Here is a 27,033-nt window from a genome sequence, read left to right as displayed (position 1 = left end):
CTCGGGTGTTCATCCCACAATTGGCTTTACTTTTAGAGCGGAATTATTTAAGGTGGCTCCGCCACTATTAAAGCAGAGAAATTATATTTTTCTGACATTTATGTTGCTAACATTATTTTGCAAAGTCAAGATACACATAGAGTTACCGTTAAAAGCTATAGATGCACCTAAAATGCTGTGTTCCTATTAGCCAACTGAATATTTAAATTCATATTATTTAAAACCAGATCAAATATGATTTTTTTCGGAATGAAAATGTTAAGCTTTTCCTTTTATATTAAAATTAAACTATATTATCACATTTATATTTTCAAACCTATTATTCCTTCTTCATGCTCTTGACATTGGATTCATATTAAATGTTTTGACTAAGCTTAATGACGAAAACATGTCACTCAGGCCCTTGTAGAAATGCAAACAACAGACCAAACTGTTTTCCAACTGAAATGGATATTACATTTTTGTCCACACAAGCACGTGTGTGTATCTCACATTAGATCCCCAAACATATTACAAGATGGTGTAACTTTTGGGACTTGCAGGCGACATTACTTCGGCAGAATGCTAATGCAGATTCCCTTCCAATGCGCGAGGGTTGCGATTTTAATGGCTTTCCCTTTCTCCCTTTTACGAGCCACGGAAGCGGAAGCAGAAGCCGAACCCAGAGCAGGAGCATCACCCCCAAAACCCAAAAAATACGTTAAGTCCCCAAGCGAAGCCCAAATGCTCGGAGCCCATTCCGCTTGTGTGGGCTTTTACGAGCTTAATTCGTTTGCCACCCCCAAAATGTTGGGGGTGTGCAGCGCCATTTGCGGGGCAGCCCAACCCCCAAATACAGGGCCACAGCAGACCCATTATTATTTTACAAAATCCGAAAGTTAATCATGCCAAGGGCTTCTCCTGGCTTGCCGTTTCCTGCACGCAGAGAAATATCATTTTTGAGATACAATTTTCATTTGTAAGAACCTTCTACAAGTAAATAAAGTATTGTAACTTGACTGGATTCGATTTATTAAAGAAATCTAAGTATGTATGTACGAATGAGTATTATAACTGATACTATAACTTCGTTAAATAATTCAAGAAAAAAGATAGTTTAAGTAATACTGTTTTTATATTATTTAGTGAAATATTTTCTGTGTGTAATGGACTATATTTTAGCTGCCGGATCTGCGCATTGCGGATGTGGCTCATGTTGCCGGGCAGTAAAAACCATTCATACTCCCTTTCCCAATCCACCCAGTCGCCAAGATAAACAAAGTTTGGGATTAGAAATACCCCTCCTTCGATGGGAGGACACAACTGCGAATCTGTTGGCATTATTTCCGTGACAATTAAAAATTCCAAATGCCCCGCAATCGGACTCTGAAATGTGGAGAGCCGCTGGGGTAGCGGCCATCTTTATGATTCAATTTATCTTTTTATCAATTTGCTGGTCACTCGCTGTTGCTGCTGGTCCGCCATCCAATTTCAATTTAACGAGTACTTAATTTGAGCAAGTGTTTGCTTGGCTGTAAATATTTATGGCCATCGTATGTGCTCATTTGGCCCACTCACTCGTCCGTCGGCTATCTCCCTCTATCTATCTGAATGCGGAGCGTTCCATAACTTTATTGTTTTATTGCCATTATTATGCATTATTTTTATTGGGATAGTCGTAAATGAGCGAGCACCCGCGTCGGCCAATTGGGCCAACTGCAATTAGCTAAACGCTTTGCTCCGCCTAATTAGATTCCGGCCAAGTGGCATGTGGTCCACGAATTGATCAAATGTCAGGGCAATCAAAATAATAGCATTATGGCTTTCATTGCTGCGCCGCCGAGCGGAACGCCCAGTCAACCGAAAGTCGATTTGAATTAACATTTCTGGCCCAAATTGGCTACTGAAGTGGGAGATGGCCTAAAGTGTTACTATTGGATTGGGCTCAAAGCTCCAAAAACTTTGTGTAGAAAGACAATGCCGTAAATGAGGTCTCTTAATTTGCATAATTATGTCAAATGATTGAAATTAAAGATGAAGCTAACACTATTGACATTGAGCATTTTAAACATTTTTTGATGGATGAACATCTTTCAAATATAGGTAAGCATCACTTTTAAAGCTAAATTCTGGTAGGAAGCCAAACACAATTACACAAGTATTAGCTAGAATTGCTTTCAAATAAAGCCAAGAATAATTTAGACACTTTAAAAGGAATTATTTAAATTTCTTTAAGTAATAGTTGAAACTTTAAGATTCAATTGCTTCTTATTGCACTTATCCCCTTTATTTAAGATGTGTTGCTTTCGAGAGAGGTCACTTACCGTAGCTTAATTCAATTTAAAGAAACTATATAATGATGTATTTTATTTTCTCCTTTTTTGATTCCAGTGACTTTTATTTTTAATTTTTTATGAACTGCCAGCGGAGTTTCTTCATATTTTGCACTTCACTAATACGTGAACTGCAAGTCTGATCTTTCCACTCCACTCGTCAAATTTATATTAGCATCCGAACTTTTTCACTGCATTAATCGATTAATCTGTTCAATAATTTTAGTTTTGATTTGATACTTGACCGCGAATGGTATTAATTGCGGGCATTGATTGAGCGCCGATTGAGGCAGATTAACCCGAATCGGGACTGGGATTAAGTCGGTACTAGTGCTTTATGGCTGACACTCCGCGGTTTTAATTTCGACTTTATGCGGCGATGATGACGACGACAATGACGACTCGCGGTACTAAAACGCCATTGTAAAGTGGTAAATACTCGGGCGGCGCACCGTAAAAAACGCCAAGCGCCAAAACCAGAACAACAGCCTTTAAGAGGTATACACACACACGCACACAGATACTCGGGCCTGCTGGTGTGTATGCTGGCTGGCTGTGTATGTGCGGCATGGGGCACGTGTGTGCGAGAGTGAGGCGAATACGAAATCACCACTTTGCGCCGCTCTGCGAGTGGAAATCTCTTGCTTTTCGGCTCGTACGCTCTTTCTCTCTCGCTCTCGTGGTTTCCTCCTGACCCCCAGGACCCCTACACCTCCCACCGTATCCCCTCGGTATAGGCGTAGAAAATTGAAAATTCGAATTCGGTCGACGTGGCCGCCTTTCGTGGGGAATGGAAATGGGGAAAAATTGCAGAAGACACCCCGAAGTGGGTACCAACACCTGACACACACATCTAATCGATAAAACCGAACACCTTTCTAGATACTAAAGCTCAGCCTCAGGAGCAATAACCGAAAGCAAAGGTAAATTAAGCCACGACGGTCACTAAAAATCTCAACTAATCCGAGATTTTGTAAATTAAAGAGTAAATCGAATCCCATAAGCTCTTCAGCTATCTTTCATAACGAAATAATAAAGCTCTAAGTATTTCAATTTAACTTATTATTGTTAGGCAGTTACCAATGAGAAAAGTATTTAAAATTGATTAAGTAAAAAATGTTATTTTCAAACATTTTTAAATAGTTGTTATGTAAATATGGTTTTATGGCTAAACACGTTGATCGTATTAATTATTAAATATGTGTATATCAATTCAAATGTACAAATTTAATACAAAACAAGTTCCCAGAACTGAAATCTCAAAAAAATATATATTTCAGTCGAAACATCATTTAATCAGAACACCATATTAGTTTGCTTTGTCACTTGAAATAACAATCTTTTCAAATAATTCCAAATTCTAATGAAATCCATTTTGGTTTAATTATAATTTGTTTTACGTCATAAAAAATGTGTCCCTTTTGTGATTTTGACAAAACAGTTTGAAAACAATTTCCATAATTCTTTTTGTTTTGGTGGTATCCAAATTACGAGCCAATAATTTACGATCCGATTCAGCGAGCTTGAAAATATTTAGCAATCTGTCGAAATGGCCCCCGTCCGCCTTCTTGCTAATACATAATTTGATATTTTTCCTCCCGAGCGAAGAAAACTCCCCCAAAGGCAGTCAGCCATCTTGAGCGGACATTTTCCGATGGTTTGGTTTTCGTCTGGGTCGAAGTGGTGGTTCTGGCGTTCTGTGGCGGTCCTTTGGCTACTGTGTCGTGTCCTTGCTGACAAAAGACGGCTGCTAATCGGACTGGGCGATACATTTAGGAAATTGTGCACCATTTCGGCATTTTCGCATTTCAAGGGAGGCGGGCAAACATTTACGACTTATAAATTATCGTTGTTTTTTCTTTAGTTTCGCTCCCGGCCGCAGGACACCCAGAAGGACAAGAGAATGGGTGCGACCAGTGGACTTAGCCCAGGACTCTCGAATTCGGACGCGGGCATTGGGCGCTGCTGATTGTGGAGTTGTGGGACATTAAGACAGTGACAGGCGCAATTTATGGCCTCCGCAGTTGCTGGCCACAGGGCTTGGCACTCATTCTCCTTGCCTGCCAGTCGCATTCATTTCCGAGTGCGGACTCGTACACTTGGGATCCTGGGCTTGGACTTGGGCTTGGTCCTCGCCGACAAGCTAATCTGCAATTTGACTAATGAAAAATTGACCTTCTGTGCGGGGAACAAAAGCCAGCAGCCCAAGTAAATGCTTCAATTGAAGCGCATCGCGACCGACGTTGGTAAAATCCCAAGCTCGCTGGCATTGGAAATTAGAATTCCCAGAAAGATACGGCTGAGTTGGGTCAACTGGAGCATGCTTCTTGGAAACAAAAATGTTGCTGTGCAGGTGATCTATTTAAAAATGTTATTTCACAATTTAAATTGACAGAACGCCTTCGCTTTGCTTTTGCCGAATAAAGAACATTCATATTTTCCGGTCTCTATCTCATCTGCAGAACTTGAACATATTTCAACATTTTTTATTTCACTTCACACTTCGACTCAGCATACTCTCTCCTCCCAGCTTCAAGCCATTAAATCTGCTATGCAAATTACATTTTTGATTTTTTAAGCGCGCTATTAAATCTAGATGGTTTTATTATAATTTGTTTTTCTCCATCTTGGTGGGGTTCATGGACTTGCCTGTGTATCAAGGACCTGTTCTAAAAACCCACTGGCAATGCATTTGACATCAGCTGCCCGGGAGCCATTTTAATGTTGCCGAAAAATGTAATTTCCGTCAACGTTTTTTTTTGCCTTGCCCATAAAAGTGATGCACAACTTCATCGGCTCATCAGCATTAAAATTGAGATGGGCTTGGATGCCGATGGCGGAAGAGGCAACAAAGACGCTTGGAAAATGTCACAGTTAATCGAGCGGAAGTGAAACGGTGCAAAGCAAAGGGGTTAAAACCGATATCCTTTTAACCCCTTCCAGCAGCACTTCGAATATCACTCATACGCCCCGTGGCACCGCATCGAAGATGAGCAGGCAAACACTATTCCACCGACGGCCGTTCTGGAAGCAGTGCTTAGTTTTAGTATTTTGTTTAATTGGCTATAACCGTTTTTTACAATCGAACGGTCACTAGGAAGCCCCATCTCGCCCATTCCCTTGAAAATGAGCGCTGTCTGCCATGCCGCCCCTTCGTTATTATTTACTCACTGCAGTAGTTAAAACTGCTGTAGGTCTTAGGGCTGGTACTTTTATGGAGTCCGCTTAGATTGTAACCAAACTGTTGTTGTGGCCCATTCGCGAAACGAAATATTATTGACGATCCAAGCTAATTGAGACATAAACTTAATTTGATGGCTGATTTCATAAAAACGACATCGAGTCCCGAATCAATGCAACGTGTTGTGGGAATCCGAACTGCGTGAGCCGTCGGCACTGCTGAGAACCTTAATTTACATAACAAAATCCGAAAAGAACGGGGGGAACAAAGTAAGTGAAGCGGGCTCGTTATGCAAATAAACAAATGACTATTCACATACATTTATTATCATGAACTGTTAGGTCATAAAGCAAGTTCATACACTTTTTTGGTCATTTTATGGCGCCGACCCTAGTGTTTGTTGGTCGGGAAAGTGAATGCTCTGATTTGACATTTGTTATGGCCCAATGAATACACCATACACCTACTGGCTATATACCCAACAAGTTCTTTAGCTTGATGATTAATAGAATATTTCTGACACCTTTTCCTCGAAATTATAAAAGCGAATGCTCCTAAATAAAAGCAATTTAATTGCTAGTGGACAAGTCTAGGCTCGGCTTTTCTATTTTAGAAAGCAATATCCTACAGATTGTGGCCTGCTGTGAAAATGATGGAACAGACTCCGGATGCCTCATCCTCCAGCTCAATCTCATCCTGCATCGACTTTCAGATCTGCTGGGTCCGGATGGGTCTGCTGATGATAAGTCAAGATACACTCGGTTGAACAAAGGGGCTATAATTTATGTAAATCCGAGGAGGAACCCAACAACAGCACCAGCATGACGTTCGCCGAGGAGTCGTGTTTCGAGGTTTGGGGTCTGGCAAAATGGTGGCTCATTTGTCGGTTGTCTCAGGGAGATCTGGAAAAGGGAGACCCGACCGTGGACTCTGGATGGCGGGATGGAAGGTTGCTGGACTGCCCGAGCCTCGCCTTCAATTACAAACACATAAATTCTCATTTCCATTTGACACATGACATCCCATAAAACTTGTTAAAAAGTACGACCACAAAGGCCCAGCCTCTCGTTTTCTCGGTCTGCAACGGCGATGGGATTGGAATTGGAATTGGGATTGGGTTCGATTTGATTGGATTGCGGTGAAGCCAGGAGAGAGTAGCGGGGTACGCACAGCAAACACTGCATCCAAAATGGTAAATTCTGCTTCACAATCTCAACGACCCCTTGGCCATAAAAAACCGAGGGTTCCCTCTTTATTTTTCTTTACGGACGCCGAATGATATCAGATTTCTTTTCATTTCTGTGCCTTTCGTTTCGATTCGTTTCGTTTTGGCTGTGACTGTGAATGTGCATTTCGGTACGGAGATGAAGTAAAATGGCGGAGTCGCATTAAGCGCGGCCTTTTATGGAGTCCGCCCAAAGCTGCGTACAAAGCGGGGCTCATTATATAAATCTCATTGATCCGCCATTAAAAGATACACTTTAAATGCCCAGCCGCGGGGAGTGCAACAAAGACGAACTCTGCCACTTAATGGGCTTGGCTGCAGAGTCTGCAGCACTTACGTTTCTAGGAAAGTGTTCGACAGAGATTGGGGTCGCTGTGTAAAGCGATTAAGAAATACCCAAAAGGAAATCAACTATTCAGCTACCAAAACTCAATGCCAAACAAAGTATCTAAGCGGGCAATCTGCGCCCAAAACGGCATTACCGAGCGGGGTAAGTTTGGAATCCACTTTGTGACAGACATTCGCATAAGCTCCTCAAACGTTTGATGCCATAAAAACGAAATTGACATTTTCGCAAAGTCCGTTGCTGGCAATAAATTTGCTTCTTTCTGGCATTTCCGTTTATTTCTACTCATTTCTTTGGCATTTTCAGACAAAAGGAGCTGCCAACAATGTAAGCAGTACATCCCATGGATATATGTTTTGCCGTTGGGAGAGGGTCACTTTCGAGCCGGCTTTTACGAGTCCACGTAGCCAGGGATCCGTCTCCGACGATTTGGATTTACGAGGACGCTTAGATTTCGTGGACAATGGAGCAGAAATCGTTACTGCCGCACGTGGAGGTCCGCCGGCAATTGTGAAAAACGTTTTTCGATTGCTATTTTGCGCAGATACACGGATTTGGTTATCCACCGAGAAACTAAAACCGATCCGCGACCGCTGGACAACATATGTTGCACACCGCTGAGCTCGCAAGCCGCACTGATTTGCATCCTTCGGTGGAAAACGGAATCACACCCACGCAATACTTTTGACCTTGGGACGACCACACCGCTCAGCACTTTAAATAAAGGACTCAAACTCAACTCTTTTCATAGCCTCCAAATGGCTTTAGAAACCGGATCGTAATGGCAATGCATTTGCTTCAAGGACACCGTGTATCCTTCCATTGCGCAATGTTACGCTCGATCGACGAGGCCGCATTTGGGCCAAGGTCGTCCTTTTAATGTTGATGCTAGATCGTAAAGATTTGCGGAGTCTCAAATGGAAATAAAGGGGTGCAGTTGTGAAAGAGAGATTTTAGTGTTTATGCGAGCACTTCGAAAAGTAATTTTACCGCGTTCATTTATGCTAGCTAATATTTGCTTAAGCGTTATTTGGAATTAATGTTAATAAAGGATATTTAGATTAAATTAGCTTGAGCTTGAGCTTTGATTCATTTTATATACAACCTTTTTAAATTTTTTAAATTGTTAGTGCATTTTAAATTCTTATGTGTAATGACCATTTAAAATTTAAAAATATATGCAATTTAACAAATCAATCATCACAAAAGAAAAGCAATATACTAATTTACAATTTGTATTTTTAAACACAGTTTAACACTTTAATTTTAGAGGAAGCTGCATTAGTTTATTATAAGGTGAGCATAAGTTAAATTTCGTATATATTTCTCTAATAAAATCCAAAATGGTTAACGATTTTTTTAGATTTATTTGGACAGAATTTTTATCCTTTAAGTTCTGAGAAGTAAATGAGAAAAGTAAGTTTCGTTTGCAGTTATACCCTCAAGCACTGGAGTTGTGGTTATTTGCAACAATTTCTGTCAGGGCTCTTGGTTAACAATTTCTGGTCTCAATTGTTGCTGTAATGTTTTTATAGTATTGTGCATTTTTTGGTTTGGTTGAAATGAACGTAAACTCAATAAGGAAAAAGGGAATATTTTCAAACTCGGTAGCATATGTGTGTGCGAATAGTGGATACACGTACATACATATGTGTACGGTTTTGACTCGTGGCGGCCATCATGGATTTAGACTCCGCCCCTTTTCGAATACAGTCTGCTTTTCTTTCTTATATTTTCTGCTCAGAGTCTTATACGACTGTTTTTCGTTCGCTAGGTGGCGCTAGTATAATTAGGTGGTAGAATTTGCTCTGTAAGGTGGGTGAAATAGCTAGATGGGCTCTTCACCAGACTAGGAGGGTGCACTCGCTAAAATACGTGGGTGGGTGATCTCTGCCCATTGGTAAACATTTTACATTAACATAAATTTCAGTTTTAGTGGTACTTAAAGGAGTTTAAACTTTATTTTATATTGAGGCTAATTAAACTGAAATTCTTTAGTATTACTTTAATAAATATTGACGTATACTCGCCTGCGGCACCATTTCTATTACAAGAAATTAAAACATTTTATAAGTTTTTCATAAGTTACTATTCTTAAGTAGTTATATTAAAGAATATTGTTATAGAAGTCATATTTATTCCATTAAATTCGCAAAACAATGATCATATATATTTAAAGGGTAAACACGCTTCGGCATTCACGCATTATGCTTGTTACATTTGCACGGATCTGGCAGCGCTGTAGTGTCTGCACGCCATTATTTTCTCAACAAGCCCCGCCCCGTGTCACAAAGAAACGGTATAAAAATGTATCTGTACCCGTATGAGTTGCAACAATGTGCGCGGCCATTAGAGACACAGATACGAGCCCGAAACACTCATGTAGCGATAAGGTGGTGGAATGGCAATGGTTGATAGATAGATAAAGAATATCAAACTGAGGGGTGGAAAGTGGGGGTGGTGAGCGTGGCTCCATTTTGTGGAATTGGATTAATCGGCAGCGGTTCTTAAGTGCCGCCATTCCATTTCCCGTTATGTTTGTCCGGGCTTTATGGCCGTACGTGATCTTGGAGAGCAAACGAAGGTCCATGGCAAGCCGTGGGAACTTCCCAGATGCCATAAACGTCGAATGGCGACCGGAAATCTGTTTCATCCCTACTATGTTTCCTCAACGAGTTGTTCGTCTTGCTGAAGATTGCTGCAATAGTATCACGCACTGGCGGATAGTGGAGTCGAATTAAAAAGGACATAAAGAAAGGCTATGATAACATTGTCGTTCTTAATGGGGCATTGACTGCATTCAGATGCGTGGGAACCCATGCCAAGCAACAGTCTTTGAATGCTAATCAAATAATTTAAATATTCATTTTGTGGAATTGGTGATTAGCCTTTGAACCTTTTACCGAGTTCCACTCAATTAAAACATAAACTTTGATTTTTCTTTCAGTATAGTTTAAAAAAGGACTTTAATAATTCTGCGCTCTTTTATATAGTTATGGCATTGGTTCATATATGGACCAAATTCTTTTTTTATTTGTATTTCATGTTATAATGTTTTTTATATAAGTTATCATATCCTTAGATCGGGTTATTTTTTTTTTTAAACAAGATCATAAATTATTGATATTATTACATTTTTAACATTAAGCGGCTTTCTTAAATCAATACCAGAATTCAAAAACAACAGATTACGTTATATGGAAGTATTTGCTTTTTATACTGAACCGAATTTTAGATAACGGTTACCCTAGTTTAGATATTCGGAACATCTTCTAAATCGCTGTGGTGGCAGCAATTATTCTTGGAATATTTTGAAAACTTTTTACTGTGCATACTAAAATGAACAAAGTTAAGTTGTCTACAAATTTGTTTGTGTTAACATTTTTTTTTTAATTTCCTAATTTTTAATAACAATATTTTTTTTAAAATTACCTAAACAAGTAAATAATATTCGGATCATAACACGTTAAACAACAAAACTAACAAAATAATGCGGAAAACCAGGCAACAGTAAGAAAGTTAAGATGCGTTTACTTTTACATTTACCAGACTAAAGCTGTACAATTTCCCATTTGTTTTAAAAAATTTTACTGCACTAATGTAGAAATGTTTAACTTTGAAGGACCACATTTTAGCACCATGAATACGGAAATTGTTATTTCGGAGAGTGATTACTTATTTATTGTATAATAATTTAAGATATTAATGCTTGTAATTGCTTAAAAGCAGTGGATTTTTATAAGTTGACATTTATCTTATCTCTTCAAGGCATTTTTAATTTAATACATTTATTTAACGATTTATTTAATTTATGCTGCAACATAAAACATGTTGTTTTAAATAAATGTTACCAGGTTTGTTGACGTTTATGGCTAAGTTTTTAATTGAAAACGTTTAACGATACTATGATGCAAAACAGTACTCACCCCAGATTGCCTGGCACTCGAATCAGTATATTATCATTTATAACAACCGCACAAATACAATCTTCCAAAAAGCTACTTGCCGTCGGCTTGCAGTTACTAAATGCGATTAATATTATAATTGGCGATAAGGTGCAATAATTGATAATGGCGAGATATTTGCCACCGGATTGACTAATGGGTCCTCGGTTTGATGATGGCTATAATTTAAAGCACACAGTCAATGGGTCTGGCGCGGAATGTTTATGAAAATTGCACATTAAATCTTTGTTTTGTTGCCCAATAGTCTGTCAATTACACTGTTATAGTTCCCGTTGTCGTTGTAAACGCTTTGGTTATTGTTGTTGGTTTATTATTTTAACACTTTCGAGCAAGAGCGCGCCGGCGGTGGCCAAGTGTTAGAGCCAGTTTCTGGTTTTGGAGTCCGAGGTGCGGAGCGTCATCGAGTGAACTGAATGGTGTGCGAGTTCTCCGCTGTCTGTGAATCGCTGTTAGTTTCCAGGAATCGCAATCGCATGGCCCACTCACACTTGCACTCGCACTCACACTCAGAAATACACAGCTCGGATATACGACGCCGACGCCAAGAGTCACCCAGTGCGATGCCAATAAGGCTATGGTTATGGTATGGGGTATACCTATGGCTATAGGAAAATCGGCAACAACAACGGCGACCGTGACGAACGCTCGCTGGCCGGGGTCTAAGGAAAACGTTGACTTCGGCTTCGGCTCTTGGGACCATAAATAGTAGATAAACAAATAAATAAAGCGGCGTGGGGAACCGACTAGATATATGACGGGCATATATCTTTTTTTCGAGTCGCACCCGCACCCTTAAAGGCACACGCTTACCCCACCACAGTATCCGATACTCTTCGATTTCGGTTCCTGGCCTCATTGGGGTTGCGGCTCCGCTCCGTTCCAGATACATAAATTCGCCGGCGACAGGAATCAACCACCGACACCGACCGTTGACGCCCCCGCCCCAAATATCCGTATCTATATCTGTATTTGTAGCTGCGCAGTGCGCCCTGCAAATCGAAGCAGTACCAGTCACTTGTCCCCAGATACAGATACGGATACACTGCGCGCCACGTCGAAAATCAATCACCTTCGACGGATGCATTTTATTGTGCGCAGACTCCGATTTATCAGACCAACTTTTGGGGTGGACGCCCACATATAGCTCAGTCTTATTTACTTTCCCAGCACTTTGGCTTATAATATAGAGGGCATTATTTCGCAAATGCTGTCCAGATAGAGGACGACCTGCCGAATTAAGTTTGACCCTCAATGAAATCGAAAGTCTTTAATCAAGACTGGAATAAATGCAAAAATCGTAGGGCGTTGAACCAGACAACTTTACAAAGTTGATTTGTTTATAATTTAGCACTGTCTGTTGCGATTTTCAATCAAAGTCTAATAGGGACATATTATATGCTCTCCGCTAAAGTTAAATAAAACCTATTTTTTGGCATTTAAACTTGTATGTGATATTTGGGAAAGATTACAATGTATCTCAATAATTAACATACAAGTTAGGTCCAATTGTACAAGATCTTCTTTAACTGAATACTGCTTCTTCCAGTATCTGACAACAGTTTTAAATATTAGTTTACAATAAAAGCAGTGTTGATTTGATATAAATATCAAATTTGATAATAAATTAATAACTGATATTAACAGATATCTTAAGAAAGAGTAAATACACTATACAGTTTATAACAAGTTGGTAGTGATATTTGCTAATCAAAAGAGCGAAAGTGAGTTCCGTAATAAAATGCTCTTCCTGTCTACCAAATGCCCGTGTGGTTTCGGCCTTATGGGCGATCTAACTGGAAATGGACGTGTGCTAATTTGAGAGCCAACAAAGGTAAGGGACCAGACCTCTCACAGTTTGTGTTCCAAACAGAATATGGACACTTTTCCAGGCCGTTCTTAAGGTCCAGAGGTGGAGTACTAGAAGGAGTGAGAAGGGGCCAAGCGGTAGTGGCACAGCGCCATCGACACGGTCCAAAGAGCCGACTCGACGCCTCGCCAGATGTGTTTACCTGCGAAATGTGTTGCAAGCTTTGTGTTTTGGTGACTCCGGGACACTTCCTTAAGCGGTGCTAAGATGAGTCGCTAAGTGGCTGCACAAACAACGCGTGCTGGTGTCGTACGACTTAGCCAAATTGTTCAGATTCTCTCCCTCAGCCCATTCATTTCAGTTACAATAAGAACGAAGGAGAATAGGTAACCAAATTTAAAGTTTCTTTTAATACATGTCAGATTGAGTATGACATGATATTTTTAAAATAATTTATCTTTTCTTAAATTACGAGTGTAAAAAATATTTCAGGCATCGATGAAGTTCATGTGGTGCTTCAATTTGTGTTTCAGATTATATATTGAATTGCATAGATATATTAAATTTGAATATTAAAATAATTCAATCGAAATCTAAAATGACGAATCAAATTTAAATGCGGTTTAACTGTAACCAAAGTTGTGTGTTGGTAGGAAGTGGCACTGTGAAGGATAACTGGAGAAGTTGCCCTCATCAAAACCTATTCAAATCAGTCACGCACTTCTTGTGCACCCACACTGCTGGCGAAACGACTTCAAGTCAAATATTTTGACGGTTTGTCAAAGAAGTGACAAGACAAACCCTCACCGGAACCGATAACGCGGTGCCCCAGAATTTGGCAGCATGGTTTTTGTTTCGGGTTCGGTCTGAACTCGGGTTCTTCTTAAATGCCGACCGTGCTAAAGGGGAAATCACACATTTAGCCCGATTTGCATTTGCTTGCGACTCCAGATCCGAGGGACCCGTGTACGGTGATTTACGATACCGAATCGATCTGGCACCGAAACAACTCGGTTACTTTTGAGCTGGAATACCATCCCAGTATTTAGTTTCTGTCGATGGTCGATGTGCGAAGTTGTACTCCGAAGCGGGCTACTGTATTTTACTCTCTATAAGACTGGGTTGCCCCCACATCGGAACGGAATTAAAGATGGCCATTGCCGCGAAATAACCGCTGGCTTGGCACCGGACGTCTTGATACTTATGGCGAGAAAATGGAAAATTCGATGTCGCCATTAACATTTATTGCTACTTTGGGAAAACTCGATTACACCAACACCACCACCACCATCGCCGCCGCGCACATTGCATTGCCATTGCACAGCCGCCATTTTATGAGACGAGCCTGGGAACTTATGGCATCATCAGGACATCGCGAGGGGATGATCCTGGGGAGGATGGCAGGAGAACTGGAGAGCTGGCAGTCTCGTAAAACGGATTTTGCGCTTAGTCAGGATGCGTGCAGCAGTTTTATGGACCGCTCCAGCACTCGGAAAATGTATACAGTTTTCCATTTACAGCCTTCGCGCTCCACTGCGCCTGCAGCCTCCGCTGTTTGCCATAAAATATCGAAATGTTCGCAGTCATAAAAGTTTATGAGTGCAGGCACCCAAATTGGGATTGCCCAAGCTCCGAGATCCAGGACACAGGGTGGAAACTTGTCAGAACTTAACATCCAGCCAGCTGGCAAACTCTCCGGAAATGGATAAGCACGTGGCATTCGTGGTCATCACCGTGTTCTGGCTGCTATTCGCCATCATTGGGTTCCTGGTGTCCTACCGATACGAGGAGCGTGGTCTCATCCGGTGCTGTGTGATCCTTACGGCTGTGTGCTGCTACTTGGCCTGGATGGTCACCTTCGTGATGCAGTTGAATCCACTGACCGGACCGCGAGCCAAACAGAAGATTGTCCTAGGCATGATAACATACTGGCCCAGGTCTATTATCCATGATGAAAAGGACCCCTAGAATCGCTGCAGATTATATATTTTTACATGCAGGCCTAAGTGCCCTAAATGTTAATGTTTGGAAACCAATCGTTTTAAGACTATCTTCTTAAAAATAATTGCAAAACTTTCTGTATCCCCGTCGCCAATCGGTTTTTATTCAAGGCCAAATATTATCGAACTATACCAAATCAAAAATGCCGCCGGCTTCGGAATAAAATATTAATGTGTTATTAACTAATCATTGCTCGGTTTTAAAGGTTGCATGTGTGAAACGCCTATAGAGAATCAATAAATTCAATTCTAGCGACGCCAGAAGCTAGAAAAATGCATAGCGAAAATAATCTTAGATTATGTAGCTTTTCTGAACGTTTTAAAATATATTTTATTGTAGCTATGAAATATATGCGTACAAAACTAAAAGAATTTAAAATTATTACTCATATATTTGTATTATACAAATCAAGTTGGCCTTGCAGCTCCTCTACGAAATCGACGATCTTCTCTAAGTTGGGACGACCCTGGCGGAGCTCCCTAATTAGGTCGACGGAATCAGAAACACCAATTGATTTGGCCATTTTAATGCCATATGCTAAGACTTCTTGGGGTTTCTTATTGACGAGGTATGTTTCGTCAACGAGGTCGGGAAGATAGGAGTGGATGATGGCGCACAGAGCACGGCCACTAATCCATGAGGCACTAAACTCGTACATTGGAATTCCGTACGGCTTAACCCTCTCTTGGCACCAGCGGAGCAGGCTCAGGCGTCGATCTCCGAATGTTTTTCCCAGGTACTTCGGCCACGGTACTGTAGTGGTGGGACGGGGCGCCACTTTCTGTGGAACTAAAGACTCAGTGGATAGCTGTAGCGATATTGGCTCATTCTTCGGCAGAACCGCGATCAAACTCGTATTGGGAATAACAGGGGTTATTTGGGTGCAGGGCTTGTATATCTTGTCCCAAAATAAGTCGGTTGAGAACGAAACTTTCTTTGGTGGCTCTGGTAATGAGCGAGTATTACTTTTTAAACAGCTTGGTTTTGGTTCCACTGCACTGCTAATTTTTCGGATCCATCTTTCTCGGATCGTAGTTATGTTGCCATAAAGAGATTTCATTAGGCGGCTCAATTTGAAGATGCAGTCCGGAAATTTAAGCGTTTTGTATTGGAAAAGTGCGCGCAAGGACTTATCAATGACATCCAAAGTATCCTTACTGGCATATGATTCACTCTCCTTTTGTAATCCAAATTTAAGCCTTAAGTCTCCTTTACCAAGACACAGCTTGTCCATGTCCTTTCTGATTTTACGCATTTCGGTCTTGGCTCTCAACTTAATTTCTTTTTCCTCGCTAAGGCGCTTCTTTAGTTCCATAAGAGTTTCCCGTTCCGATTGATCTAGCTTAAGCGACTTCCATACGAAATTGGTCCTAGTCGATATTCTGCCTTTTCTCCGCCCCACCAGCACATTCCAACTTTTCTGTGGCCTAATCTGATTGCTCTCGCTAATTAATTGATTGCTGGCTTTCTTCAATTTCTGATGCTGTTCGGAGACGTTCTTCAACTGCAACTTGTAGTTGGATATACATTCTTCGAGTGCCTTGATGCGATCCTGCTCCTCAGCTAGTCTTTGTTCCGCTGCCTTTTGATTTTTACTGGCCTGAAGGACCAAAGTTTTCTGCTGCATTATGACTAAATTCTGGCCCATTATTTCTAGTTCCTTCTTTTTCTCTGCATTTCTCAACTTTAGCCGCAATTTATTTAACTCACAAATGTGACTATCTTCTACTAAAGTTTCTGAGGTACTACAAGATGGCTCTTGGTATGGGGGAATTGGGAATTGCGGCACTGAAAGAGACTTCAAGGCCTCCTTGACAATACACTCCAGTTCAAAAAGAATGGAATCAACGTCCAGTTGAAAGAGCGTTTTATTCACTTTATTTAAGCCTTCTTCAGTCTCAAGTAGTGTCATTACCATAGACAAGCGCTTAATGTATCGAGTACCTACTCAAAAGTATAGATATTTATATAATAATTTCACTTTGAAAGATGAACTTACATCGCAACAGAACTGAAGCCTTCAAGGATTCGCCTTGATCCCCGGACTCTTGATTTTCCGCAAATGTCTCCCTCAAGGACCTTGTGAAAAGAACTACCTTTCCCAAGCAGATCTTCATTTTGCGAACTTCTTTGCGGCTCCATTCCCCGCTAGTCGGACATACATGGGTGTCATTCTTCAAATCGGACTGTATTTCTTTTATCTGGCACACAATCTCCTTTAATAATGAACCCATGGCCAATGATAATTAAGTGAACGAAATGTGTCAAGTGTGTTATTGTGTGGTCAAATTAAAAATCATAAAAATTTTATTCAAATTTGACATTTCAAAATATAGCTACTGAGAATTTAAAAGTTATTGTAAATAGATTTACAATGTCTGACTGAGTACTGGGCTCTAATTGCATTTTAATTCAGATTTTAGATTTTCCGAAAAAAGTGATATGATATATATATATGTATATTGTATTTTGATTTATATTTTATGCTATACTTACTGATATGAAGTTCCATGTAGACTTACGGCGACATGTAGAAAATATAATGTAGAATTTTTGTAATATAGTAGAATCGAATAAGCAAGTGTAAAATTGGCCTTATCCAAAACACGAACCGTTATACTAAATTTTACAGAATTTGTAAGTTATATTTTCCTGATTGGAATGGGTCTTGAACTAATAGATAAGACTGATAAGACAATTTGTCAAAAAAATATCTGCAATTTCTTATTAAAATGTTTAATATTTTATAATTCTAATTAAGGAATAATACCTACACTTAATTTATAAAATAATTATTTAAAATGTATTTAAATCCCAAATTAGAACCATTTATGTTAAAATGTATTTTCGTATATTTTCTAAATAATATCAAAATTACAGAACGAGAATAACAGGATAAAACATAAAATACTGATTAATATCTGCGAACGAAATAAATATATTATTAACTAAAGAGCTGATTGGAAGGGAGGGAAGGTGAACCAACCTGTAGTAATTGGCTTTAAAAGGCCCGGCCTTGTTTAAGCCCATAAACTTGGACTGCTCATCCGTGAGCTCCGTGAGATGAGCATCGAAGGTGGCGAGATGCAAGCTGGCCACGTATTCATCTGAAAGTATTCATTAAATTAAATTAAATTATCCGAAGATTTCCTTAGCTATTTTAACTAAGAACCTACCCATTTTCTTGGGCAACAGGTAGACATCCGACTTATATCTTCCTGGCGCTGAGAAGAGTTCAATCAGGGCCAAAGCCTGGGTGGACGAGGCCACGGATACGACAAAGGAGGAAATGGTGGAGCATGACAGATTCACCAGTCTTCCCTCAGCCAGCAAAATGATCATCCTGCCGTCCGGCCACCTGATGTGGTCCACTTGGGAACGGACACGCTCCCACGTTAGCTCCGGGGTATGCAAGCCATTCTAAAGTGGGTTAAAAACCTTTTGATAGATGAAGGCCACAGTGGAATCACCCTGAATACATACCACATCAATCTCCGAGCAGGAATGTCCCATATTGCAGAGGATACAACCATTCTTCATGCGATTCATGTGATCCCTGGTGATCACGTTTTTGTTTCCCGTTGCCGTGACCACCACATCCACGGTCCTGATGACCTCGTTGAGCCGTACCACCCGGAATCCATCCATGGCAGCTTGTAGAGCACATATGGGATCCACCTCCGTAACATAGACAATGCATCCTTGGCCCTTTAGGGACTGGGCACAGCCCTTTCCCACATCACCGTACCCACAGATAACCACCTGCTTTCCGCCGAACATTATGTCCGTGGTGCGTTTCAGACTGAAAGAGGATTATTAGAAAGGATCAGTCAAAGATAATAATTTAGTACTCTTCCTAAATCATGAGTATCTAAGCTCACCTGTCCAGGATGGAGTCACGACACGTGTAGAAAGTATCAAACTTGTTCTTGGTCACTGAGTCGTTAACGTTGATGGCCGGAACAGTAAGTTTTCCGCCCTTTGACAGCATGTACAGCCGGTGCACGCCGGTCACACTTTCCTCCACAATGCCCCGAATGGCCTTGAAGAAGTCGGGGTACTTCTTGAGCATAAGGTGCGTGGCATCGCCGCCGTCGTCCAGGATCAGGTTCGGCTGCCAGGCGTCGGAGTGGATGGCCCTGTCCAAGCACCACCAGAACTCCTCCTCCGTCTCTCCGCGCCAGGCGAAGATCGGAATTCCCGCCTCTGCCAGAGCGGCGGCCACAGCGTTTTGTGTGGAATAAATGTTGCAGGCAGCCCAGCGAACTGTGGCCCCCAGTTGCACGAGGGTCTCGATCAGCACTGCCGACTGAGCATTGACGTGGGTGCATCCGACGATATTGGCACCCTTCAGGGGCTTCTCATCCTTCGCCCTCTTTCTCAGCGTCATGATGCCCGGCATCTCCGACTCGGCGATCTCGATCTCCCGCCTTCCAAACGCGCTCTTCGAGATGCTCTTCACGCAAAAGTCAGTGCCTCCGGCGGAGTTGCGCTGATGGTTGTCCTTCGGGGAGACATCTTCCTCGTCGGAGCTTCCGGTGAAACAGGCTAAAAAAGAGATCAAGTGACCATTAAGTGAGTTCAATTGCAAGAGAGAATACTGAAATGGAAAACACTGATATCCTTATTCTTTATTAGAGATAGATAAGGTAAATTAAAGCTTTACATTAGATTTTAATCATTTTGGCGGCTAATTTACATTACCAGTTTATTAGAATTTTATAAATATTAGGTTTTTAAAAGTTATAGTACTTACTGGAACTGAATGAGCAGGTGGACACATCAGAAAACCGCCGAGCTTCAATGCTTGACTTCTTCACAGCAGTCTATTGAATAAAAAAATATATTTTTACCATAACAACAATAAAGTTAAGTGCAATTCAAATATATATGTGGGATAAGCTTTGTTTACATTTTCATCTGGCGACCCGCAAATTACTTTGTTTAATCGCACATATAATAATACCTAACAAACTTTGGAATTAACATAAATCATGTGATACAAAAGGGAGAAAATAATACAATTGACTTATTCTATTTTATCTTTAATCAGGTGTTTTTTGCATATTTTAGCTTCACCTTCTCGTGTTAATAACTACAAAATATATTTGCCCACATCTAATGAATTTGATTCCGCTCCCTTGACTAACTTTATTTGTATAATATACCGCATAATCAGGGGTAATGGATTCGATTCACAAACCCATGAATTTATTGCACTTTCCAATTAACAAATTGCCATCGAATATAAAGCATGCAAAATCGCACATATGTGAGTATTATTGGGATTGATTAATTCTTGATGAAAAACCTATTCGAAGGCGCGACTTTTGCGTCGTTTCCAGCTAAATCCAGATTTAAGTGCAGAGAAAAGCCAAAGCAAATACATTCGCAGTTGGCCACTAATTGGCATCGTTTAGCATACCGGCGATAATTCGTCGCGCCAATTGATTTCGAAAGATATGAAATCGCGAATATAGACCTATAGATCTACAATCCAGACCTACGTCTATGGCCTCCCGGAGTGTATGTAAACAGTTGAGTTAATGAAATCTACGACTGTATGCCGTGGCCAGTGTGTCTATTGTTGTTTACGTTTCCCTGGCCATATGGAATAAACATGCACTTGTATCTACAACATTATACTTTTCCGCTATCTACTCATGACCCCAGCAGATCAATAATTTGATTACAAGTTGAAAGTCTGCAGAGCTAATAATGTAAGATTTACTAGCATGATTTATGGCGCCATGTGGTGAGCAATGTTTAATATATATTTCAAAACTATGATAATTTAGTTCAGCTTGACCCCTTTTAAAACCTAACAATCAATGCTGCTTAACTGCATTTTTTACTCGACCACTTTCACCAAGGGTATTAAACGCTTCGAGGTGAATGTATCGCTTTAATTTGTTGTTCAGAGAACGTCTTTGGGCGCTTTGTTTGGTTGTCGCAGTGTCACGTGCTGTTTTTATATTAATCGCCAAGTTCAGCGATTGAAACCAGTTGTGGAAATCTGGCCAACACACCTACTAACTTCGAGTGGCTAATAAATATTCACTATGCTGTTTCCTCCCATGGTTATATGTGCATATGTAGTTACCTTATCAGCCAGACTCAGGTCGGCAAACGTTGTCTCAGGCATTTTGGCCATTCTGCAGGCGCTGCGAGCAGATAAAGAATAAAACAAAAAGTAAACCAGCAGTTCGAATAAAAACAAACAAACAAACGTATTCAGTGTCAGAACTTATTCAAAACGAGCGAACGACCTTCGGAGACTTACACTTAGACGGATCCGAAACAGGTTATAAAGTATGCTCGGCTTTGTCGCGTTTTATTCCGACTTCTTATATTCTATGCAGCTGAGAGACCGGCTCTAATCATCCAGTGCAAGTGATGGATATCACCTAGTCTATGTATATCCTATATATGATATATCCTATATTTCGGCGGAGGCACAACGTCTGTTCTGCTGGAGATCTCCGACCAGACTAGACCGTCCCGCGTTTCGAATTCAAACGAGATCGCCAATCGATCGATTCCGCTGCCGGTCTGTTTGCCTAATGTATTTGTATCTAGAGCGATCTGCGATCTGCGATCTCCACGGATCGTCCGCTCGCGACTGGGGCACACAACACACTGACTCACTGCACCGGGTTTATTGGGAGGCAGCACGATCGTGTGGAAATACAAAAATACGGCAAGTAAAAAGCGAATAAGAAAAGAAAAAACCAAAAACACAACAAGTCCACGGAGCGAGTATCAGCAGCGGTTCAAATAAAAGATCGCCACATTTATGAGAATCTTATCACGACGCGGCCTCTTATCTCGGCGCCCCCCTCCATACCCCCCTTATCCCCCTTGGCCGCTTATCATAATCACAACTTCACCCCATGCAGTATTCCTCGGGAGATTACGGAAATCAATTTAAACTCTGACGTAGGCAAAGTGTCCACTCGGATGAGTGAACTTCATTATGGAACCTAGATAGCTTAAGGTTGAAGTGCACTCTAAGTCGAGTTGAAAGGCTTGACTTGATTGAAATTAAATGTGAAATATTTAAGCAGAGTAGGTTCTTATCGCCACAGGCAAAAATATGGGAAGCTAAGTACTCTGGCCCTTTTGATGCGATCAAAGTAAAGGAAAAGTCTTAGGTAATTATCATTAATTTTATAACGTCAATGTTATCATATAAGTAATATCTGCAAATATTATGAGAATATTAAACAACAAAAAACAAAATTCTCGGAATTTTGTGTAACACTAAAACACACAAAAAAATATTTAATAGATTGCGTTTGCATATCTCAAGCCAAGTTATTAGGAAATCGAAATGAAGAGGTATTTTTTCGACCTCAGTTTAATCTTTTTGCTAAAGACATATTCGATGTAAAAAGTAAGCAAATATTAGACCTTTCTTTCTTCTAATCATTTTTTCAATTAGTTTTTCAAAGTAGGTTGGGTGTTTACAAGGGGTGGGTCGTAAAGTTTACTTACCAACGTGCCAATCGGCCATTTTTAGCCAACGTTGCCCAATGATTTGATAGCAGTGCATTTTATTGAATGCCTGCTCGCTTTTAGCATGGCCATAAAGAGGGAAGAATTTTAATCAAGGCACCGAAACGGGGATTACGCCATCAACCCTCGTCGCATGTCCTTGCGAGGGGATGCTGTTTAGGGGATGCAGCATCTGCGGTGGATGATTGTTACCTTAAATTGGTGCAGAGCTCCAGGGGTTGAGTAGTTCATAATGTCCATCCAAAGGTCTAATTGGTTGCTTTCAATTCCGAGTAGTATCTGCATTGTGCGTGATAAACATTTATTATACCGGCTTCTGTTGAGGATACTCGTGATCTTGTAATCTCTTTTTATTGCATACTGCAGATACGACCCTTTGGGGATCCAAAAACAAAAGATAAACTTCTATGGGCAAGTATTTCGTTTATTCCATTAACTATCATTGCGAACTTTCATAGGACTAAACTTATGAGAATTTACACGTCCTAAAAAAACAATCCACATTCCATAGTTTGGCTTAGCAGTCACTTTCGCACTCGTATTGCACCTAGAGTTTTTCCAACTCTATCCTTATAAAAACCACAGGTCTATATACAACGTACGTACTATATACAAATAGTTAAAACTACGCTTGTTTATGTACAAGAGTCTACTTAATACCGTCCGGGTACCTATATACAATAAGCCGGGCTCTTGAGGCCCGTTTAGTTTTTTAAAGCGATCCCACTTTCTCCATTAAATACCAGGGCAGGAACACGGAGACGGCCACCACGGCCACACAGGTGGCGCACATGGCCACTGTCGCCGAGAGATTGGTCATCGAGAAGTGATCCTCCTTGTCCTCCAGCTCCTCATGAGGATGCCTCTCGAACTCCAGGACCTCGACGTCGAAGCGAAAACGGACTTTCGACTCCGGAGAGTCCTTGCGCCACACCAAGTGGCCAGAGGACTCGCGGCGCTCCAGGCTCCATTTCGGATCGTGGACTGAAAAGTAAATTAAGAAAATAGAGGCTTAGATATTTAGAAAAATTATATTGTAGAAGGTCATAAACGTCTATTTATCAGTGCATCAAATGGACTATAACTATTCATCAATACATATACGATTATTTTCTGAAAAACTTGTAATACAATTTTGTATATAATGATTTTTATGACTTATGACTACTTGACAAAACTTTGTATACAACAATTCTACATAAGATAGCTAAATTTATATACCCATAAGTATGCTATAAATATTATTCTTGAGCATTGCGTCAATCTGATCGTGACATTGCGATTGAAAGTGGTAAAACAGCTATTTTTAAAATTATCGCTTCCACATGAAAGCGATCTGTCTACAAAGTATTATATCCACTCTGTTGCCAAGTTAATTGATTTAATTTAAATACATACCTGATCCAGTCATTCTGCCGTTTTGGGAGTAAGTTCAATTCGAAACCCTGAAATGATAAAAAAAATATCATTGAATAAATTAAGTGAATAATACTTCATATAGACACCGATTAAATGAAACGTTTGCTATTGCACTTCGGAAAAGTTCTGAGTAATCAAACGTTCTAGGGGAAGTACGACCAACTAATTAGCATTCCAGGCACACGATCAATTAGTGCTCACACTTCCCGACATTCGAAATTAAAATGGAACACGGCGGCTAAGTTGCTGACCCTGTCCTTCCATCGCTCAAATGAATAAATTGGTCGCTATAATTTCCCATATAATGAATACTTTTTATTTGATATTCCATTAACCCGGCGTGAGTTCGCATAGACTTTAGTGGCCTGAAATTCCGGCCAGTTAAGAACCTCGTACATGTACATGTGTATTGACATGTGGGGAAGACGACACCTGACTTTTCACTTATCCCCTATTCGCACATTGATTTCATTGTGTTGTCTTTTTTGTCATGAGAAAAAAAAGTGGTGCCACACTCGAGGGCAAAACCAAAAAATCAATCACGCCGGACACTTTGTACTGGTGGAAAGTGAGTTTTTATCACATGGGGTATTTAAGTAATCAATACTTGTAAATATTGCAAATTTGATAAGCACTAAACGAGCAAGTGACCAGGAAATTAACAAAGAATTGCTTATCTAACTCTTGGACTTTATTGTGTCACTTTTAGCAATTTATTTTCATCATTGCTTTGTGTGAAATTATTTTAAGTCAAATCATTTCCGTAGACTTGTAAATTTACAATTGCGTAAGTTCCTTGAACCGTGATTATATATTTTAATAAAAAGCTAACCTTCATACGGATATCCGAACGATAGGCTTTCAATGGCGAAAAACAGAACGATAAGTGATGGACTTTAAATTAATTTACCACTATCCTTATCTTTTGGCTCAAATGTTTTGACTAATATTTGAATTTTGAGGAAGTCTCTTTGGGATAAAAACATATGCGACTGGATGACGCAAAACAGGGGAACAAAACATAAATAAACTCAAACAAAGAGGCAACAAACAAATTGAAATTTTTGACGTATTTATTTCGAATACCCTGCTGTACTGAACAATTATTTTTTTTAGATTGCTCTTACAGTTGAAATAGGGAAATAAATCAAAAATGGCAAAATGAAAATATGAGTATCTGATTGTGTTTGGAGAACATAAACAAGTCAGTGCGCCCTGCTGCTAAGAGGTATTCCAGAGTCGCTACACATGGCTCGGTTCGTTTTTGAATGCGGTTTTTGCATATTTAACGTGGAGCTCGTATTCCGAAATGACATCGAGAAAGGTCGCAGCGCCAAATTAGCATTCCACGCATTGTAGACCGCTGCCCTTGAAATCCGGCATTACGACAGCTTACAAAACCGATTCTCCCGGTTCCAAACGATCTATTTCATTATCTGGAGATTTTCAATATCCAACACAGCACGGGAAACGAAACCTATTTGCTCATTTGGAGAGCACTCGGTGCGAAAGTGTCTAATATTTACCGACTCACTTTCGAAGCACTATATTGCATTGGTCTCTACCGGTCCGATCAGTTTTTTTTTAAGATTTTAGCACCTTTAGCCACCGAATGATAAAATTCAGCGATTGCCGCACGTTCGACACGGAAAGTGATCGTTCTATGGCGATTTGCGAGTCAGACTGGGCTTTTTTACTGGACTTTGGTCAGCGATTCGATGCGATTCTTTGTGAGCGTACAAGTAGTAGTACACATATCTGCAATAATACACCGCTTACACACGATCGTTTTTGCATGACATAAAGTCCCCTACGATCCAGTGTATTGGTGTTTTTAATTGGTTTTCCTATTTTTGTTGCTGCTGCGGTCCGATAAGATTCACAAAGAAACGGCAACGTCAGCTGAGCACTTTTAATCAATGAACTCACACAGCGCACTCACTCGTCCCACAGATGCCCATTTCCACTTGAGTTCGGCCACAGTGGTCCCTCGCTAGTGGCGACCCCAAAGGAAAGAGTGTCACGGCTGGCCGTCTTGGCATTTTAAGCTTTGCTAGCCGAAAACCTGATTTGGCCAATGCCATTTTTATGCACATCGACATGCACGGATTACGCAAGCCACGCTCCACTGTTTCACAGTAAAGCCGCCAAGTCAGTAAAATAGTTAGTTAGTTTCCACAAGTGCGAATCGCGCAATCCGACACAAATCGGCATTCAAATTCACGGGGAGGTAAACACGCGCCTGCGATAAGAGTGAAGACCTCTTTCGTTGGAACTGATATTGGTGTATGGTTGTAGTATGTATGTATGGCATGCTGTTGCTCATCGTATGTTGTCACTTAATCAATAAATATGTGGGGTCTGTCGCACAGAGAGAAATAATGCTCCACTAAACCAAGTAATCACATTCAACACGAATTTGGCTTAGAGTAACTTATCCGAAACCTGTTTTAAACAGTTTGCCCTCATTTAATGGCGAAGAATTAGTTACTAGACAACTTGTATGCGAATATGAGTATTATAAACAACTGTACAGCCTAAAAATACATGAAATAGTAAAATTAATTATGTTAAGTGATTTATTCACATAAATGTGTGATAATTTAACTATAAATGTTCACGAGTTGGAGCCAAATGCATATGAATTACTTTTTAAAAAAATAAAATACAAATGGAATGTTTAAATGATGTAATTTTAAACATATTCTTTACACAATAATATAATATAAATAACATTTTGTTCACTTCATAACACATTAGTACTGCAGCTATTGGGTTTTCCCTGTGTTACAATCGATTGGATGGTTGTTTGGGGGGTGATGCCACTGGCAACCCGAGTAATCAATAACAAACTAAATTTAGTATTTGCTATGCTCGCATGTTCAATTGCATATTTATGTAAACACAGACGTGTTTTTGTTATTACCGCTGCGATTTGCAACTCGAGGCCAAGCGCCGCTCGAGAATTGGACAACAGCTGTAGTCGTGCACCGCCACGAAAATAACACTCACACTCGTCGCACACACTCGAAAAGTCGATTCAATTCGATTCGACTCGATTCGGATCGATCTTGCTGAGCTTTTGCCGCGTGTAGGCCGCGCCGAACTATTGGGGTCTAGAGCGTGGAGCTGACTGCCGACCACTGGCCCACTCGCCGTGCTCCATTCCAGCCCCAGCGGTACGAGACCAGACCAGAGTAACATAGTACCAGGCAGCTTTACGAGCGGTATTGCTGAGAGCGAAAGTCCGCCGGGGGCT

General features: G+C 40.6%; 4 protein-coding genes and 1 long non-coding RNA gene across 9 annotated transcripts in view; 1 reads left to right on the top strand and 4 right to left on the bottom strand.

The window, feature by feature from the left end:
* LOC27207510 overlaps positions 1-11,537 on the bottom strand; it is a 36,385-nt gene extending 24,848 nt beyond the window's left edge. The window contains exon 1 of one of the 2 annotated variants that reach the window (XR_005544174.2): positions 10,991-11,537. This is a non-coding gene — a long non-coding RNA (uncharacterized LOC27207510). Of the gene's footprint in view, positions 1-2,303; positions 2,797-10,990 lie in introns of those variants that run through there. The other variant, XR_005544173.2, reaches the window with a different exon arrangement.
* Positions 11,538-14,476: 2,939 nt separating this feature from the next.
* LOC27206444 (V-type proton ATPase subunit e 1) lies at positions 14,477-15,125 on the top strand. Its single transcript, XM_016175470.3, has one exon. The coding sequence runs from the start codon at positions 14,538-14,540 to the stop codon at positions 14,802-14,804; it is 267 nt and encodes an 88-aa protein (XP_016034347.1). The 5' UTR covers positions 14,477-14,537; the 3' UTR covers positions 14,805-15,125.
* Positions 15,126-15,144: 19 nt separating this feature from the next.
* Positions 15,145-17,214, bottom strand: LOC6727771 (cytospin-B). The gene is made up of 2 exons (XM_002103097.4): positions 16,837-17,214; positions 15,145-16,781 (listed from the first exon to the last, which is right to left on the bottom strand). The coding sequence occupies exons 1-2, from the start codon at positions 17,069-17,071 to the stop codon at positions 15,223-15,225; spliced, it is 1,794 nt and encodes a 597-aa protein (XP_002103133.2). The 5' UTR covers positions 17,072-17,214; the 3' UTR covers positions 15,145-15,222.
* A 457-nt stretch (positions 17,215-17,671) lies between these two features.
* On the bottom strand, positions 17,672-21,494 carry LOC6727770 (adenosylhomocysteinase-like 2). Its single transcript, XM_016176566.3, has 8 exons — positions 21,121-21,494; positions 20,941-21,001; positions 19,594-19,663; positions 18,719-19,385; positions 18,321-18,639; positions 18,014-18,257; positions 17,824-17,944; positions 17,672-17,758 (listed from the first exon to the last, which is right to left on the bottom strand). Exons 2-8 carry the CDS (start codon positions 20,989-20,991, stop codon positions 17,752-17,754), a joined length of 1,479 nt encoding a protein of 492 aa, XP_016034346.1. The 5' UTR covers positions 20,992-21,001; positions 21,121-21,494; the 3' UTR covers positions 17,672-17,751.
* Positions 21,495-22,761: 1,267 nt separating this feature from the next.
* Positions 22,762-26,946, bottom strand: LOC6727769. Of its 4 annotated transcripts, none has more exons than XM_016176563.3 (3): positions 26,787-26,946; positions 23,754-23,800; positions 22,762-23,339 (listed from the first exon to the last, which is right to left on the bottom strand). In XM_016176563.3, exons 2-3 carry the CDS (start codon positions 23,764-23,766, stop codon positions 23,068-23,070), a joined length of 285 nt encoding a protein of 94 aa, XP_016034343.1. In that variant the 5' UTR covers positions 23,767-23,800; positions 26,787-26,946; the 3' UTR covers positions 22,762-23,067. The 4 variants fall into 4 exon arrangements, with proteins under 4 accessions (XP_016034343.1, XP_016034344.1, XP_039151622.1 ...); XM_016176564.3 differs by having other exon boundaries at positions 26,701-26,941; XM_039295688.2 differs by lacking the exon at positions 26,787-26,946 and adding an exon at positions 25,374-25,391.
* Between the last annotated feature and the right edge of the window lie 87 nt (positions 26,947-27,033).

This window comes from Drosophila simulans, chromosome 3R (genome assembly GCF_016746395.2).
Source record: "Drosophila simulans strain w501 chromosome 3R, Prin_Dsim_3.1, whole genome shotgun sequence".
NCBI lineage: Eukaryota > Metazoa > Arthropoda > Insecta > Diptera > Drosophilidae > Drosophila > Drosophila simulans.
Note: the sequence above shows the minus strand (reverse complement) of the source record. Positions and strands in the feature narration are given on the sequence as shown.